This window comes from Coffea arabica, chromosome 2e, assembly GCF_036785885.1.
Source record: "Coffea arabica cultivar ET-39 chromosome 2e, Coffea Arabica ET-39 HiFi, whole genome shotgun sequence".
Classification (NCBI taxonomy): domain Eukaryota; kingdom Viridiplantae; phylum Streptophyta; class Magnoliopsida; order Gentianales; family Rubiaceae; genus Coffea; species Coffea arabica.
In genome coordinates this window covers 24768198-24780700 of record NC_092313.1, presented here as the reverse complement: position 1 = coordinate 24780700, position 12503 = coordinate 24768198, and the positions used below count along the sequence as shown (strand labels likewise).

Below are 12503 nucleotides of genomic sequence, written 5' to 3'. Positions count from 1 at the left end.
TATATTCTGTGGGCCACTAATGTTAAAATAAATCAATTTGCAAATCGATGAATAGTTATAAATTATGTAAGGCCTGTTTGATAACGAATTAATCACTTAAACTTAATCAATTTAAATCTTAATATATTCAAAAGTGTTTGATAATTAAAAATTAAACATTTGAATTAATTAAGTGGCACTGAATTTTCTAAACAAAACGTGCTCCCAAAAATAAGTGATAAACTATTCACTTATTTCTGAATGTGATATACACTTAAATGTATTTGATTTAATACTTAACAATTCAATAATTTAATGGATTTAGATTTCATATTTCAATTTTCAAATTTCAGTTTTATCAAACACACTCTAAACCACTGGGTGCGTTTAATAAAATTGAAATCCGAAATCTAAAATCATAAGTTTTAATCCATTAAGTTATTTAATTGTTAAATAATAAGGGTGCATTTGATAAAACTGAAATCTAAAATCCGAAATCTGAATCTATTAAACTATTGAATTGTTAAATTAAATCTAATATATTTGAGTGCATATCATATTCAGTGATAAGTGAATAACTTATCACTTAATTTTGTGAGCAAGTTTTGTATGGGAAATTGAGTGACACTTGATTAATTTAAATATTTAATTTTTTATTATCAAACGGTCTGAATATGTTAAGATCCGAATCTATTAAATTTAAATGCTGAATTGAGTTATCAAACAAAGCATAATCTAACACATTTGAATGTGTATCACATTAAATAATAAGTGAATAACTTATCACTTATTTTTAAGAGCAAGTTTTATTTAGAAAATTCGATGCCACTTAATTAATTCAGATGTTTAATTTTTTGTTATCAAACGCATTTGAATATGTTAAAATCTTAATCAATTAAGTTTAAATGTTGAATTGAGTTATCAAATATGGCTTTAGAAACTTATAGGCATATTGCCTACAATTTGCCACTCACTAGTGCTTTGGCACACTTTCCTTGTGTGCTTATTCCAAAATATATAATTAAATTTTTTAGAATAAGTTATTGTACGTAGAATTATGTTAGAGTATGTATATTTTTTGTCCAAAAACCTATAAATACTACCCTTTTTTATTTAGGAAGTTATTATATATTTAAAATTATGATAGAGAAAAAGAAAGGATGTATCTAGTTATAGTGAAGAGTTAAATCATCGTAGAGAAATAAAGAGAACTTGAATAGTTTGAAAACTAATTTTAAAATATGTTTTACTATAACATTAAGTGACATAAATTATTTACATTAAAAGAGATCCTCTCCCATTATATATAATATAGATATAGATATTTAGGTAGTCAATGCATCTACCATTCTTTCACAACGGTATTTAAAAGATTCAATTTGAGGGAAGCACTAGGTTGAGTGGTAAAAATTATAAATCGAAAGTCTTCGGTCAAGACCTCCCACTTATAAAAAAAAAAAAAAAAAAAAAAAAAGGACTTCAATTTGATTATCATGTTACATCCATTTTGCTAATCATGTTTAGGTAGTCCATCACATCTACTTTTTGCCTTTATTTTTTTGGGAAACGTAACAGTTATATTAATCATCAGTAACTTTACAAGTGTTGGGCAGAGGCCCCGACAAAGCTACACAATATTGCATAATCGCACTAAGGAGTATGATGCAACCTCTCCTCATCACAAAAAAATGCTTAAAGCATGTTCGCTAAGCCTATGACTTAAATCCATATTTCTGGTATTTTCTAAACTAAAGGAGCGGCTAGTGTGACGAGTTTAATGTGATTGGAGCTTCCTTGGTGGACTGATGAAAGCAAGTTCTTGTCCTTGACACTGATTGTAATTCTTGTCCACTTTTGCTCCTTGGCTTTTATCAATGCCAAACGAATTGCCGTTGCTTCATCTTGAGACTTTTGATTGGACCCTCTTTCCACCATTACATTAATTTTTTGCAACAAGAAGAATTTCATATTAAAAGATTCTAGTGATGGGGCATCTTTCCAGCTAACAAGGGGACACTGTGTTAATAACAATGATTCCAATGTTGAAATTCTGACAATGTGCTCCGTCTGTCAATTCTGACAATTTGCTCCATCTGTTGTAATTCAGACTAGTCGACTAGCGCAGGTGAAAGAATGGAGACTCCGGCAGTCCAATATCTATCTGAATGTTTTATCAGACCAAAGTATACTCCAGAAGAGTCGAAACAACCAGTTTACTTGGCACCATGGGATGTGGTTGCGGTCTTTATGCACTATATGCAGAAAGGCTTCGGCTTTGCTTGGATTGCTATTTTCCGTAGAAAAATTTCGTCATTTTCCGTGAACACATTTCCCCATTACCTTTTTTCCTCACATACATCAAATCGCTACAGTAATTTTTCCATGAAAAATGACGGAAAATGCAATCCAAACGGGACCTTCGTTTTTGCAAAGTCTCTGGCATTTGACACTGATGAGAACCAAATTCAAGAATTCGTGCAGAAACTAAAGGAGTCTCTTTCTATCACCCTTATTCATTTCTATCCATTAGCTGGTCGTCTTGCAACACAGAAAAAAGAAGAGAATCCTTCTGATTTGGCATTCTATATCGACTGTAGTGAAGGGCCCGGGGCACGATTTATTCACGCATCCCTGGACTTGACTATAGATGATATAACTTCACCAACACATACTCCTCGAATTGTAGGATCATTGTTTGATCACGGGAGGTCAGTCAACTATGCTGGTCACACCAAGTCTCTGCTGACCATTCAAATCACTGAGCTGATAGATGGGATCTTCATTGGATGTTCCATGAACCACATGGTTGGAGATGGAACGTCTCTCTGGCATTTCTTGGACTCATGGTCGGAGATATTCAAAGCTGAGGGGAGGACAAGTGCTATCTCAAGACCCCCAGTACATGATCGATGGTTTCCACGAGGACAACATGATCCATTTCTTACACTTCCATTCATTCACCATGATGATCATCAAGTCATCATCAGCAGAGACAAAGCAAACACATGGCTGGACGATATTACTGCTGTCTCAAAAACCCCAGCACATGATGGACAACATGATCCATTACTTAGCCATCCACTTAGGGACCGTAATGATCAAGTCATCATCAGCATAGATGATGCAGATACATCGCCAGACGACACGATCAGGGAAAGAATATTTCATTTCTCACCAGAGTCAGTGGCAAAGATAAAAGCAAAGGCAAATGCTGAACGCAATACCACTGAGATTTCTTCTTTACAGGCTCTGTCAGCTCATCTGTGGAGATGTATCGCAAGGGCTCGAAACTTCCCATCAGATCGCCAAACAGCGTTCTTTACTATTATGAATGTTAGATCAAGGTTAGTTCCACCAATGTCTCAGGACTGCTTTGGTAACTACCTAGAGCCAGCAATGGCAACAACTGGCTGTGGCGAATTGCTGGAACAGGGCCTAGGATGGGCAGCCTGGCTGTTACATCAAGCAGTGATCAATCATTCACATGAATGGATTAATTCATGGCTGCAAACGCCAATCCTACCTCGTAGGGCTGATGAGCCTGATTCCAATACTGTACTTTTGGGAGGCTCTCCACGATTCAACATGTATGGAACTGAATTTGGACTTGGGAAGCCAGTTGCAATCCGAAATGGGAGTGGAAATAAATTTGATGGAAAATTGATAGTGAGTCCGGGAGCCGAAGGAGGGGGAAGCATGGATTTCGAGATTTGCCTTGCACCACATGCAATGGCGTCTCTTGAATGTGACAGGGAGCTTATGGAGACCGTCTCGTAGTTTATGAAGGACAAGTTAATTACAGAGTTCAAGAATTGCTCCGCCCATGGTTTTCCTGTAGTGAATGCTATAATTTCGATGCTTGTGATGATAATGCATGGTAGCAGTATGGTGATATTCTAAATTAAATTGCATCTTGTTATGGATGATTGGGCTTTAAATTCTTTAGACTTTTTTTTTTTGTTGTTTTGCTTGTTAAATGCGTTAGGGGCAGATTTTTTTTTTATAGTGTGTAGAGATATCTTTCTTTTGAATGGATTGATTCCATCAATGAATAGCATTTTTACAATAAAATTCAATGACAAATACACAAAGAATTTGACTCACTTTTGAGGCCAGCAAGCTCAAATAACATCTTTAATTCAACCAGTGAGACAGCCAATCAATTTTAAATGAAATAGTTTTGTCGTAAACTACTTTGTAATGTAATACTAAATTTGTAGAAAGTTAGTTTACTCAATGATAAGTGGATTAATTACATTTATCTCCCCCGAAATTTGACCAAATTACCAATCAAACCTTGAGGTTTGACAAAATAACAGTCAAACGCTTTGCCCAACACTTGCTATTGTTTAGATACACAAGTGAAACTATTATCTTCAAAAAGACTTGGCTACTTGATTTGTGTTTTTTTTTTTCCAGTTTTTTGTAAATTGAGATTTGGAAGTTTGTCCTTCATATGATTTGAAAGGCTTTGTCTTAAATATGGTAAGGGATAGGAAAAAGACTTGTGTTAAATTTGGTAAGGGATAGGAAATGGATTTTTGAAGAAGGTAATGGAGCAGCTAGTTATTAATCTTCACTCGCAATTTTTTATTTTATTTTTCTTTTTTGTTTCAATTTTATCCGAAAAAATGGAAGTAGTCAACATTGGTTCATTTGACTTGCTCACGTTCTACCCCGATGACAACAAGTGCTTTGCTATAAATAGAGTGAAATTTGGTCTTTGCTTCCGTTGGGAAAGGAGAGGTATAGAGCAGCCTAGCCTCACATGTAGCGAGTGAGTGATTGATTTCGTCTTGCTCCTCTTGAAAACGAGAGGGCGGACTCTGGTAGAGCTAAAGAGGAGAGAGTGAGGGGCTTCGCAGATTCTCCCTCCAATTTGCAGATTTGCAGAGAAGAAAGAATGAGCAAAAGAGGAGATGTGCAGATTCCCCTCCAATTCGTACCTCCCTACTCCGCAGATTTGAATGCCGAAGAAAGGATGTAATTTGGGTTCAACGACCCCTGTTTTTCTTTTGATTGAAAGATAAAAGGGCCTCGCATTTGAGAAATGTGAGGTATACTTTTTTTTTTTTTTTTTAAGAAAAAATTATGCTTGCTTGCATTTGCCGAATGCAAGCCTACTTACTTCGCATTCATTTTAAAAACAACTCCACGAATAGCCTATCTTGCAGAAACTCTTTTTTTTTTTTTTTTTTGTTTCATAATAAGTCAAGAATTTTCTCTTGGTAAATGGCCGCCGATGGAAGTAGCAGCAGCCCAAACATTCCTGCTGTCATCGTTGTTACCTTTAGGGCTTCTAGAAAATAGGGAAAAAAATGGGAAGAAAATAGAAAAGAAGGTATATGATGATTTTGTAAGACGAGCAATTTTAATTACAGCGGGTATTTAGTCATTTTACTCAGAGACATTTAACAGAAGTTAGAGATGGGTAGTTTGATTATTAAACCTAAGGGTAGATAAATGTAATTAACCTGTGACAAGTTGGTAGTCCAAGAATCCTCTCTTTTTCTTTTTTTTTTTTTGTCCTTCCCTCCTCCAACGTATCCCATCATCCCATGTTTCTTGATTTGATGCCAATGTCAATGCTTGCGTTGCGTAATCTATTGATTATAATTCCTAAAAGCAATCCCAAGAAACTTTACTTCCTTCTCATTCAACGAAATTTCATACAACATTCGATTCCATTCCACCTTGAAACCTCGCAATTGGTTACTAGAAAAGCGGTCCAAAGACATTAAGGCAGCCACTTGATTCGCAAGTAACCTACCGTTTTCTTGTAAAGAGTTATGGCTTCTCAAAACAAAGTAAACAAAGGGATTGAAAAAAGACGAATAAAGCCATTTAAACTTTGGAATTATCAAATATATATATATATATATAGTCAAATATACAAATAAGGGTATTATTTGTAAGTCCTCGTCTTTAATTAGATTTGATATAGTTTAATATAGAGGTGGCAATATGGATAAATGGTTCATAACTGGTTTTGACTTAATGGATGGTGGATGAAATTTATCCCATCCATTTAGATCCATTTAATAAATGGATCTAAATGGATGGATCTAAATGGATTAAATAAAAACCAATTATCCATTTATGATCCATTTATATATTTTGGTTATTTTTTTTTTGTATTACCATTTCTTATAATATGAAGATACATTTTTTATGTACTTGTAAATTTTAGGTGTATATGAATGAGAAAAAGGACAAAATACTTAGATTTAGAATGTGTGTGTATGTATTCTTTATTACTCGTCAGATATTATATTTTTCATTCCATATAGTAAGTATACATCAATATAAATCAGAATTGTTCAGTCTTTACTCTTCTCCAGCCACAGATTATAATCTTTTTAACATTTCTATAGACGCTTTTATCTCCAAATGATCCAAAATAAAATGTCTATGATAGACGTGAAGTTAATAACCAGAACAACCTTAATTTTCTTTCCTGAGTGCCTGATATATCAATTAAGCACTGCAATTTATTACTACTACTAAACTGGTCCAAGTCCAAGAAGAGGAGAAGGACAAGGTCTTTAATCTGTTAATTACAAGTGTAAAAGTAGAAAAAGAGAAAAATTAATAATAATAATGATCCACGAAGGGATAAACAATGAAGATAAACCAAAGAGAAACTAATAAAGGTGGCTAAGATTACTGGTAGTGCAAAATATTTACTGGGACTTTCTTTTTTTTTTAATCGTTATTATTCGGTAAATCCACATCCATGTGTGGGTGCAGACTGTGCAGTTAATATATGGTTAAATTAGTTGGTCCTGTTTTGTTTGTGTGCGGGTCTAATTCTGGTGACTTTCTCACTCTATGACTCACTGCTCAATAACGTGAAGAAATATATGGTTTTAGTTATTTCTTTTTCATTTCTTTTATTTGATTTTTAAGTAAATGGATATATATGGTTTTTATGGATAATCCATATAAATCCATTTAATTTAATGGTTTTACTTTGGTCAACCATTTAAAACCAATACTATAAATGGATAATCCAAATCCATTTAATTATGGATTATATGAATGGATAAATGGATTTCAATCCAAATTGCCACCTCTACCGATTACTATCGGAACTAGTCTTAATAAGCTCCAACCGGCCAAAAGCAAATAGGAAGCTTCCTTGAATATATTTCAGTTTGCTAACACCAACCAAGATTGGAACTTGCGTGATGGCTCGCATAAAGCAATCCTATACGGCTTCAACTTCGAAGTAATTTGATGGTATAACTAAGCTATGTTGAATTTCTTTCGTATGAAGCTATACTTAAGAATAAAAGCACACGCGATGCGTGTGATGCACAGAAGATGGAAGAATAGCCCTTAAAAGTGAAAGAATCCGTACAATATTTTATCGATCTTATTTAGTTGTGTTGGTGTTAGCAAAATAATCCAAATCTAGAAATTTTTATTTATTGGTTTTATTGGAGTCAGGATTTTAATAGTTGTGTGATTTAGAAGTTTGTGCTCTATTTGATAATTTCTTATTTTACAAGTTTTAATAAGTTATAAACAGCGCATTAGTCAGAGTACTTTCTTAAAAGAGTCTAAAAGTGTTTATAATGTTTTATTGTAGTGGGACTTTCTTTCATTATTTGAGATTTCACTAATAGTACGGTGTGAATTATCCTTATTTTCTTCTCTCCCATATAAATATTTTGAGTAATCCATTCAATTCTGTAACCTTGCCGGATAATTATTATTAGAACCCTAAACTTGGGTTATACAGTTAGTAAGTTCATTAATCTCGACATGAGACATGTAAGGCTTGAATCTCCTTACGCTCAAGTTGGCCACTTGTATGCACACAAATAATAATAATAATAACGTAATCAATATCCAAGTCTATTAATTCTAGTTCCTTTTTTTTTGTTTAGAAAAAATTAACATCCAAACTTACAACCACCAATAGTTTTAACGTAATGAATGCTAATTTTGGTAAGAGGAGGTACGTAACCATCAATTTCTCCTGTCATAAGCCTTGATATATGATAGGCAATCCTTCTGAAAACTTCTTAATCCATAAAATGACATAGTTACGTTCGTTAGGTGGTTAAATGCCTTGGAGTACTGGAACACTAAAAATCTCATGCAAGACATCCATCTAGTTTGATTACATCTAGTTTGATTCTAAGTGGGAAAGAAAATGTCCATTGATGGTAAACCATCCATATACTGCAGAAATTACTGGCAATGATGTAGGCTGACAGCACTTTTTAATTTCCTAATCTCATGCAGTTTAGGATAAAGTACATCGACATTAATGAAAAAAAATCTATATTCTTGATTTATCTAAATCTGTCATATGTTTGAACAAGTTTATTACCACGGCAAACATTTCGCTAATCTAACATTTTAATGAGATCATGATTTTTTTTAATTTTTTTTATGTATCTACTTATACAAATATGAGTTAGAACTCAACATTTACCATCTCAGTAGTTTCATTACGCCTTGTGTAGATTGAGATGCTTAGTATGTTTACTACGTTATGTATTTGTAGTTCTCTAATTTGGTTCTTGATGGCAGAATTTGGATTTAACTCTTTCGGCTATTAAAAAAATTTAAAATTTAGACCCAAAAAAAAAAAAAAACATAAACAAGAAACTAATTATCGAAAATTAAAATATGTAATCAGATGAAGTAATCAACCTAAAATAGGCATTCACTAAAGTTTAACGTGCATTGAAAAAGCGACAGCTCAAGAGAGGTGCATGCCAATTTGAGCTTAAAGTCGCGGGCTCGGGGTTGCGTGGGAATCATACTAAACGGGGAAAGCCATTCTTGCAAGGCATTCATATGTCAGAAATTTAACATTTGCCTACTTATCAGGAAACCAAACTGCCCTTAGTGTTTTGCAGATAAAATCCAATTAAAGTTGGCTGAGCTAAGTCTTTTCGTGGACGTAAAATATTCTTTACATTGACATTAAGATCAAGACTGTAAATATTTGAGATTCAGAACTTCTGAATCTTCTTATCAGTGTATATAAAACACGTATTTGACTGTTTGAGTTTGTGCAACTTATGAGATTAGCTATCCATTCCAAAGATTCTAAAATATACCAGAACTTGTGTTGCTGTAGTTCGACCCCTCCTTGCTATATGCCTGTCTAGAATTTCTATAGGTTCCATCATAAGTTGTCCCTGATCTGTCACTCCAGTAGGGATATAAGTTTGAACTGGAACTGACCCTACCTTCTTTTTTAGCACAGAAACATGGAAGGTATGATGAATCCGAACATGAGCTGGAAGGTTCAATTTGTATGCAACTGATCCCACCTTGGCTTCTATTTGGAAAGGTCCAAAATAATGAGGAGCTAGCTTCTGACAGTGATGAGCTCATAAGGAGTGCTGCCTGTACGGTTGCAATTTAATATAAACCCAATCACCAATGTTAACTGCTTATCAGTCCTGTGCTTATCTACCAGTTGCTTCATCCTATGTTGGGCTTTGGACAAATTATGCTTCAACTGATGTATCAACATCTCTCTAGCCTTAAGACTTCTGTCTACTGATTCAACTGTAGCTGCTTCAGGTAGGTATGGTACATGAATCGGTGGTGCCTGACCATAGGCCACTTCATAGGGGGTGAATTTGGTAGAAGTGTGAAAGTTGGTGTTGTACCAATATTCTGCTAAAGATAACCACAGGCTCCACTGCTTAGGTTAATCACTGGTCATACATCTTAGGTATTGCTCGAGACATCTGTTGACCACCTCAATTTGTCCATCACTTTGAGGATGATATGAACTAGACATGTGTAGCTGCACCTGCTGAAGCTTGAAAAGCTCCTGCCAAAAATTACTAAGGAATGTGGTATCCCTGTCACTCACAATGGATTGGGGCATACCATGCAAATGATAAATTTAATCCAAGAATAGCTGAGCCACAGTAATAGCTGAATATGGATGGGCTAAAGCCGAGAAATGTGCATATTTGCTAAGCCTGTCCACTGCCACTAAAATGATATTTTTTCCCTTGGATAAGGGCAAACCTTCAATGAAATCCATGAAAATATCTGTCCAAACCCTGTGTGGAATGGGGAGTGGTTGCAAAAGACCAAATAAGAGGAATTCTCTGGTTTGGACCTCTGACAGATATCACAAGCTGCAACAAAGTTGGCAACATCCTTGAAAAAATGTTTCCAATAGACCACGCTTTTCAACTTTTTATAAGTCACTTCCATTCCTGAATGACCACCTTGTGCACTAGAACGCCATAATTCCATCAGTTTATGTTTCAAAATTGGATCGTCTCCAATTACCAACTTGCCCTTCCTCTTAAGAAGCTCCTGACTCCATGTATAATGTTAATGGCACTGGTGCCCTACAGACAAGTTCTGAATAATATCCTGCAACTGCTTATCATTCTGCTAGCTGTTCTGGATGTCAACAATCAAAGAGGAAGTAAATGTGACTAAGGAATGCAATTGCCCTTCAACATGAGGTCTCCTGGATAAGGCATCAGCAACAATGTTGTCATTGCCCCTTTTATACTGCACTATATAATCATATTCCATCAGTTTAGCTATCCATTTCTTTTGTAAAGGAGTGTGAATCCTCTGTTACAGAATGTACTTGAGGCTCTGATAATCTGTTCTGACTGTAAAATGTCTGCTAATCAAATAAGCCCTCCATTTCTCTATAGCAGTCACCACTGCTAGCATTTCATTTTCATACACAGATAAGGCCTGATGAGTTGGAGACAATGCCTTGCTGAAGAAAGCAATAGGCCTCTTCCCTCGCACTAAGACTGCCCCTATCCCAGTTCTTGATGCATCAATCTCAACTGAGCTCGAGCTCGAGCTCGAGTAGTACAAATTTTGATCGAGTTCGAGTTCGATTATGGTGCTACTCGAGCTCGACTCGGCTCGATAGCACCTCTAATTACTTGTTGGCCAAATGTCTCCTTAAAAATTTTTGTTTACTTTCTCATTGTAAGTTAATCACTTCAACTTTCAAATTAATAGTGTAACCATGACGTGACAATAATTGAGTACTTAAACAACTATTTTATTTTTAGGCAAAAATAGGATAATAAAAAGAATTAATAATATTAAAATAAGATAATAAAAAGAATTGAAAAAATTTTCTCAAAATCTTGTTGTATTAATGAATAAAATAATTATATTTTATCTTTAAATACATTATTTATATATGTAAAAGTATGATAAAATAAAATTGAGCCTTTTATTAATATTTATATATTTCCTTTTATAAGTTCTAAATTAGACATGGTTTTATAAATATTATTTTAGTGATTCATTGGTTCAATCATCACTCCGTCAGTCTAACCAATAAACCATCCGTGTGACCCCTTTTCTGACATACGACTAGCTACATTTGCTAACGCACTACTCAAAATCAACTTTAATAACATTGCCCCATATGTACGAATTTAGAAAATATCCATGTGACTCAAAATCAACATTAATAACATTACCCAACATTTCTGCCAAAAAAAAAAATTACCCCACATGTATTAATTTAGAAAATATCTACATGACTCAAAATCGACAACTCAAAATCAACATTAATAACATTGCCCCACATTGCCACTGCCAATTGGCCATCTAAGCCGAATTTTAATAAATTCAGACTCGACTCACTGAATTATAAAGACATTTGGGATTTGGGTCATGAATTTCAAACTAATATATGTGAAGTTCATATTTGCATCACGAAACATTCAAATGTTGAACCTAAGTCAGATTTAGTCCAAACTCACTTATTACTCTTTCATTTTCTGAATATAATTACTATAACCATTAAATAGTAAAGTTAATTTATAATCTACAATATTAAAACTATACATAAAATGGTAAAAACTTCATTAAAAGTAAATAAACCAAAAGTTTTTCAACAATAATCATGTCTAATGCTTTTAAAATACATGATAAATAATAATAATATATGATCAACAATTAATACACCATCAAAGGTTGAAACTTCTCCATAACCTTCTCAATTTGCTCCTGGTAGGATTTGACCATACCAAATCTTCATTAGTCAATAGAATGTTAATAGGTTTTTTTTCTTTAAATATATTTATTTAATGAATCTAAGTTTCCTCAAATATCAATACTAATTACTAATACTCTAATTATACATCACATTTTAAAAAACAATGCATTTATATTTATATACATTAAGGAGTGTGTATATATATATATATATATTTTTGTCAAACTTCAACTGCATTATATAAGAGTGTGTATATATATATATACTATACATTAAGGAGTGTGTATATATATATATATTTTTTTTTGTCAAACTTCAACTGCATTATATAAGAGTGTGTATATATATATATACTAGGGGTCGCTTCCCACGCAAGGCGTGGGAACTTTAGACCTGTTAGCAAGGTTCCTAACCATGGAAAAGTAGTATATATTAGTAAGGTGTCACTGAGTTTATGCAATTCCTGATTTTCACTTTTCTGTTTGATGAGCAGAGGAGAACTGGTCTGAGTTTTTTATATAATTGATTACTGCTTGAAATT

The 12503-nt window shown here is 33.9% G+C and overlaps 1 protein-coding gene across 1 annotated transcript; it reads left to right on the top strand.

The window, feature by feature from the left end:
* The first annotated feature begins 2061 nt into the window (after positions 1-2061).
* On the top strand, positions 2062-3986 carry LOC113728802 (protein ENHANCED PSEUDOMONAS SUSCEPTIBILITY 1-like). Its single transcript, XM_072081434.1, has one exon. The coding sequence runs from the start codon at positions 2113-2115 to the stop codon at positions 3754-3756; it is 1644 nt and encodes a 547-aa protein (XP_071937535.1). The 5' UTR covers positions 2062-2112; the 3' UTR covers positions 3757-3986.
* The last annotated feature ends 8517 nt before the right edge of the window (positions 3987-12503 follow it).

Coding starts and splice junctions, on each gene's coding strand:
- LOC113728802 (XM_072081434.1), top strand. CDS start 2,113: ATGGAGACTCCGGCAGTCCAATATCTATCTGAATGTTTTATCAGACCA.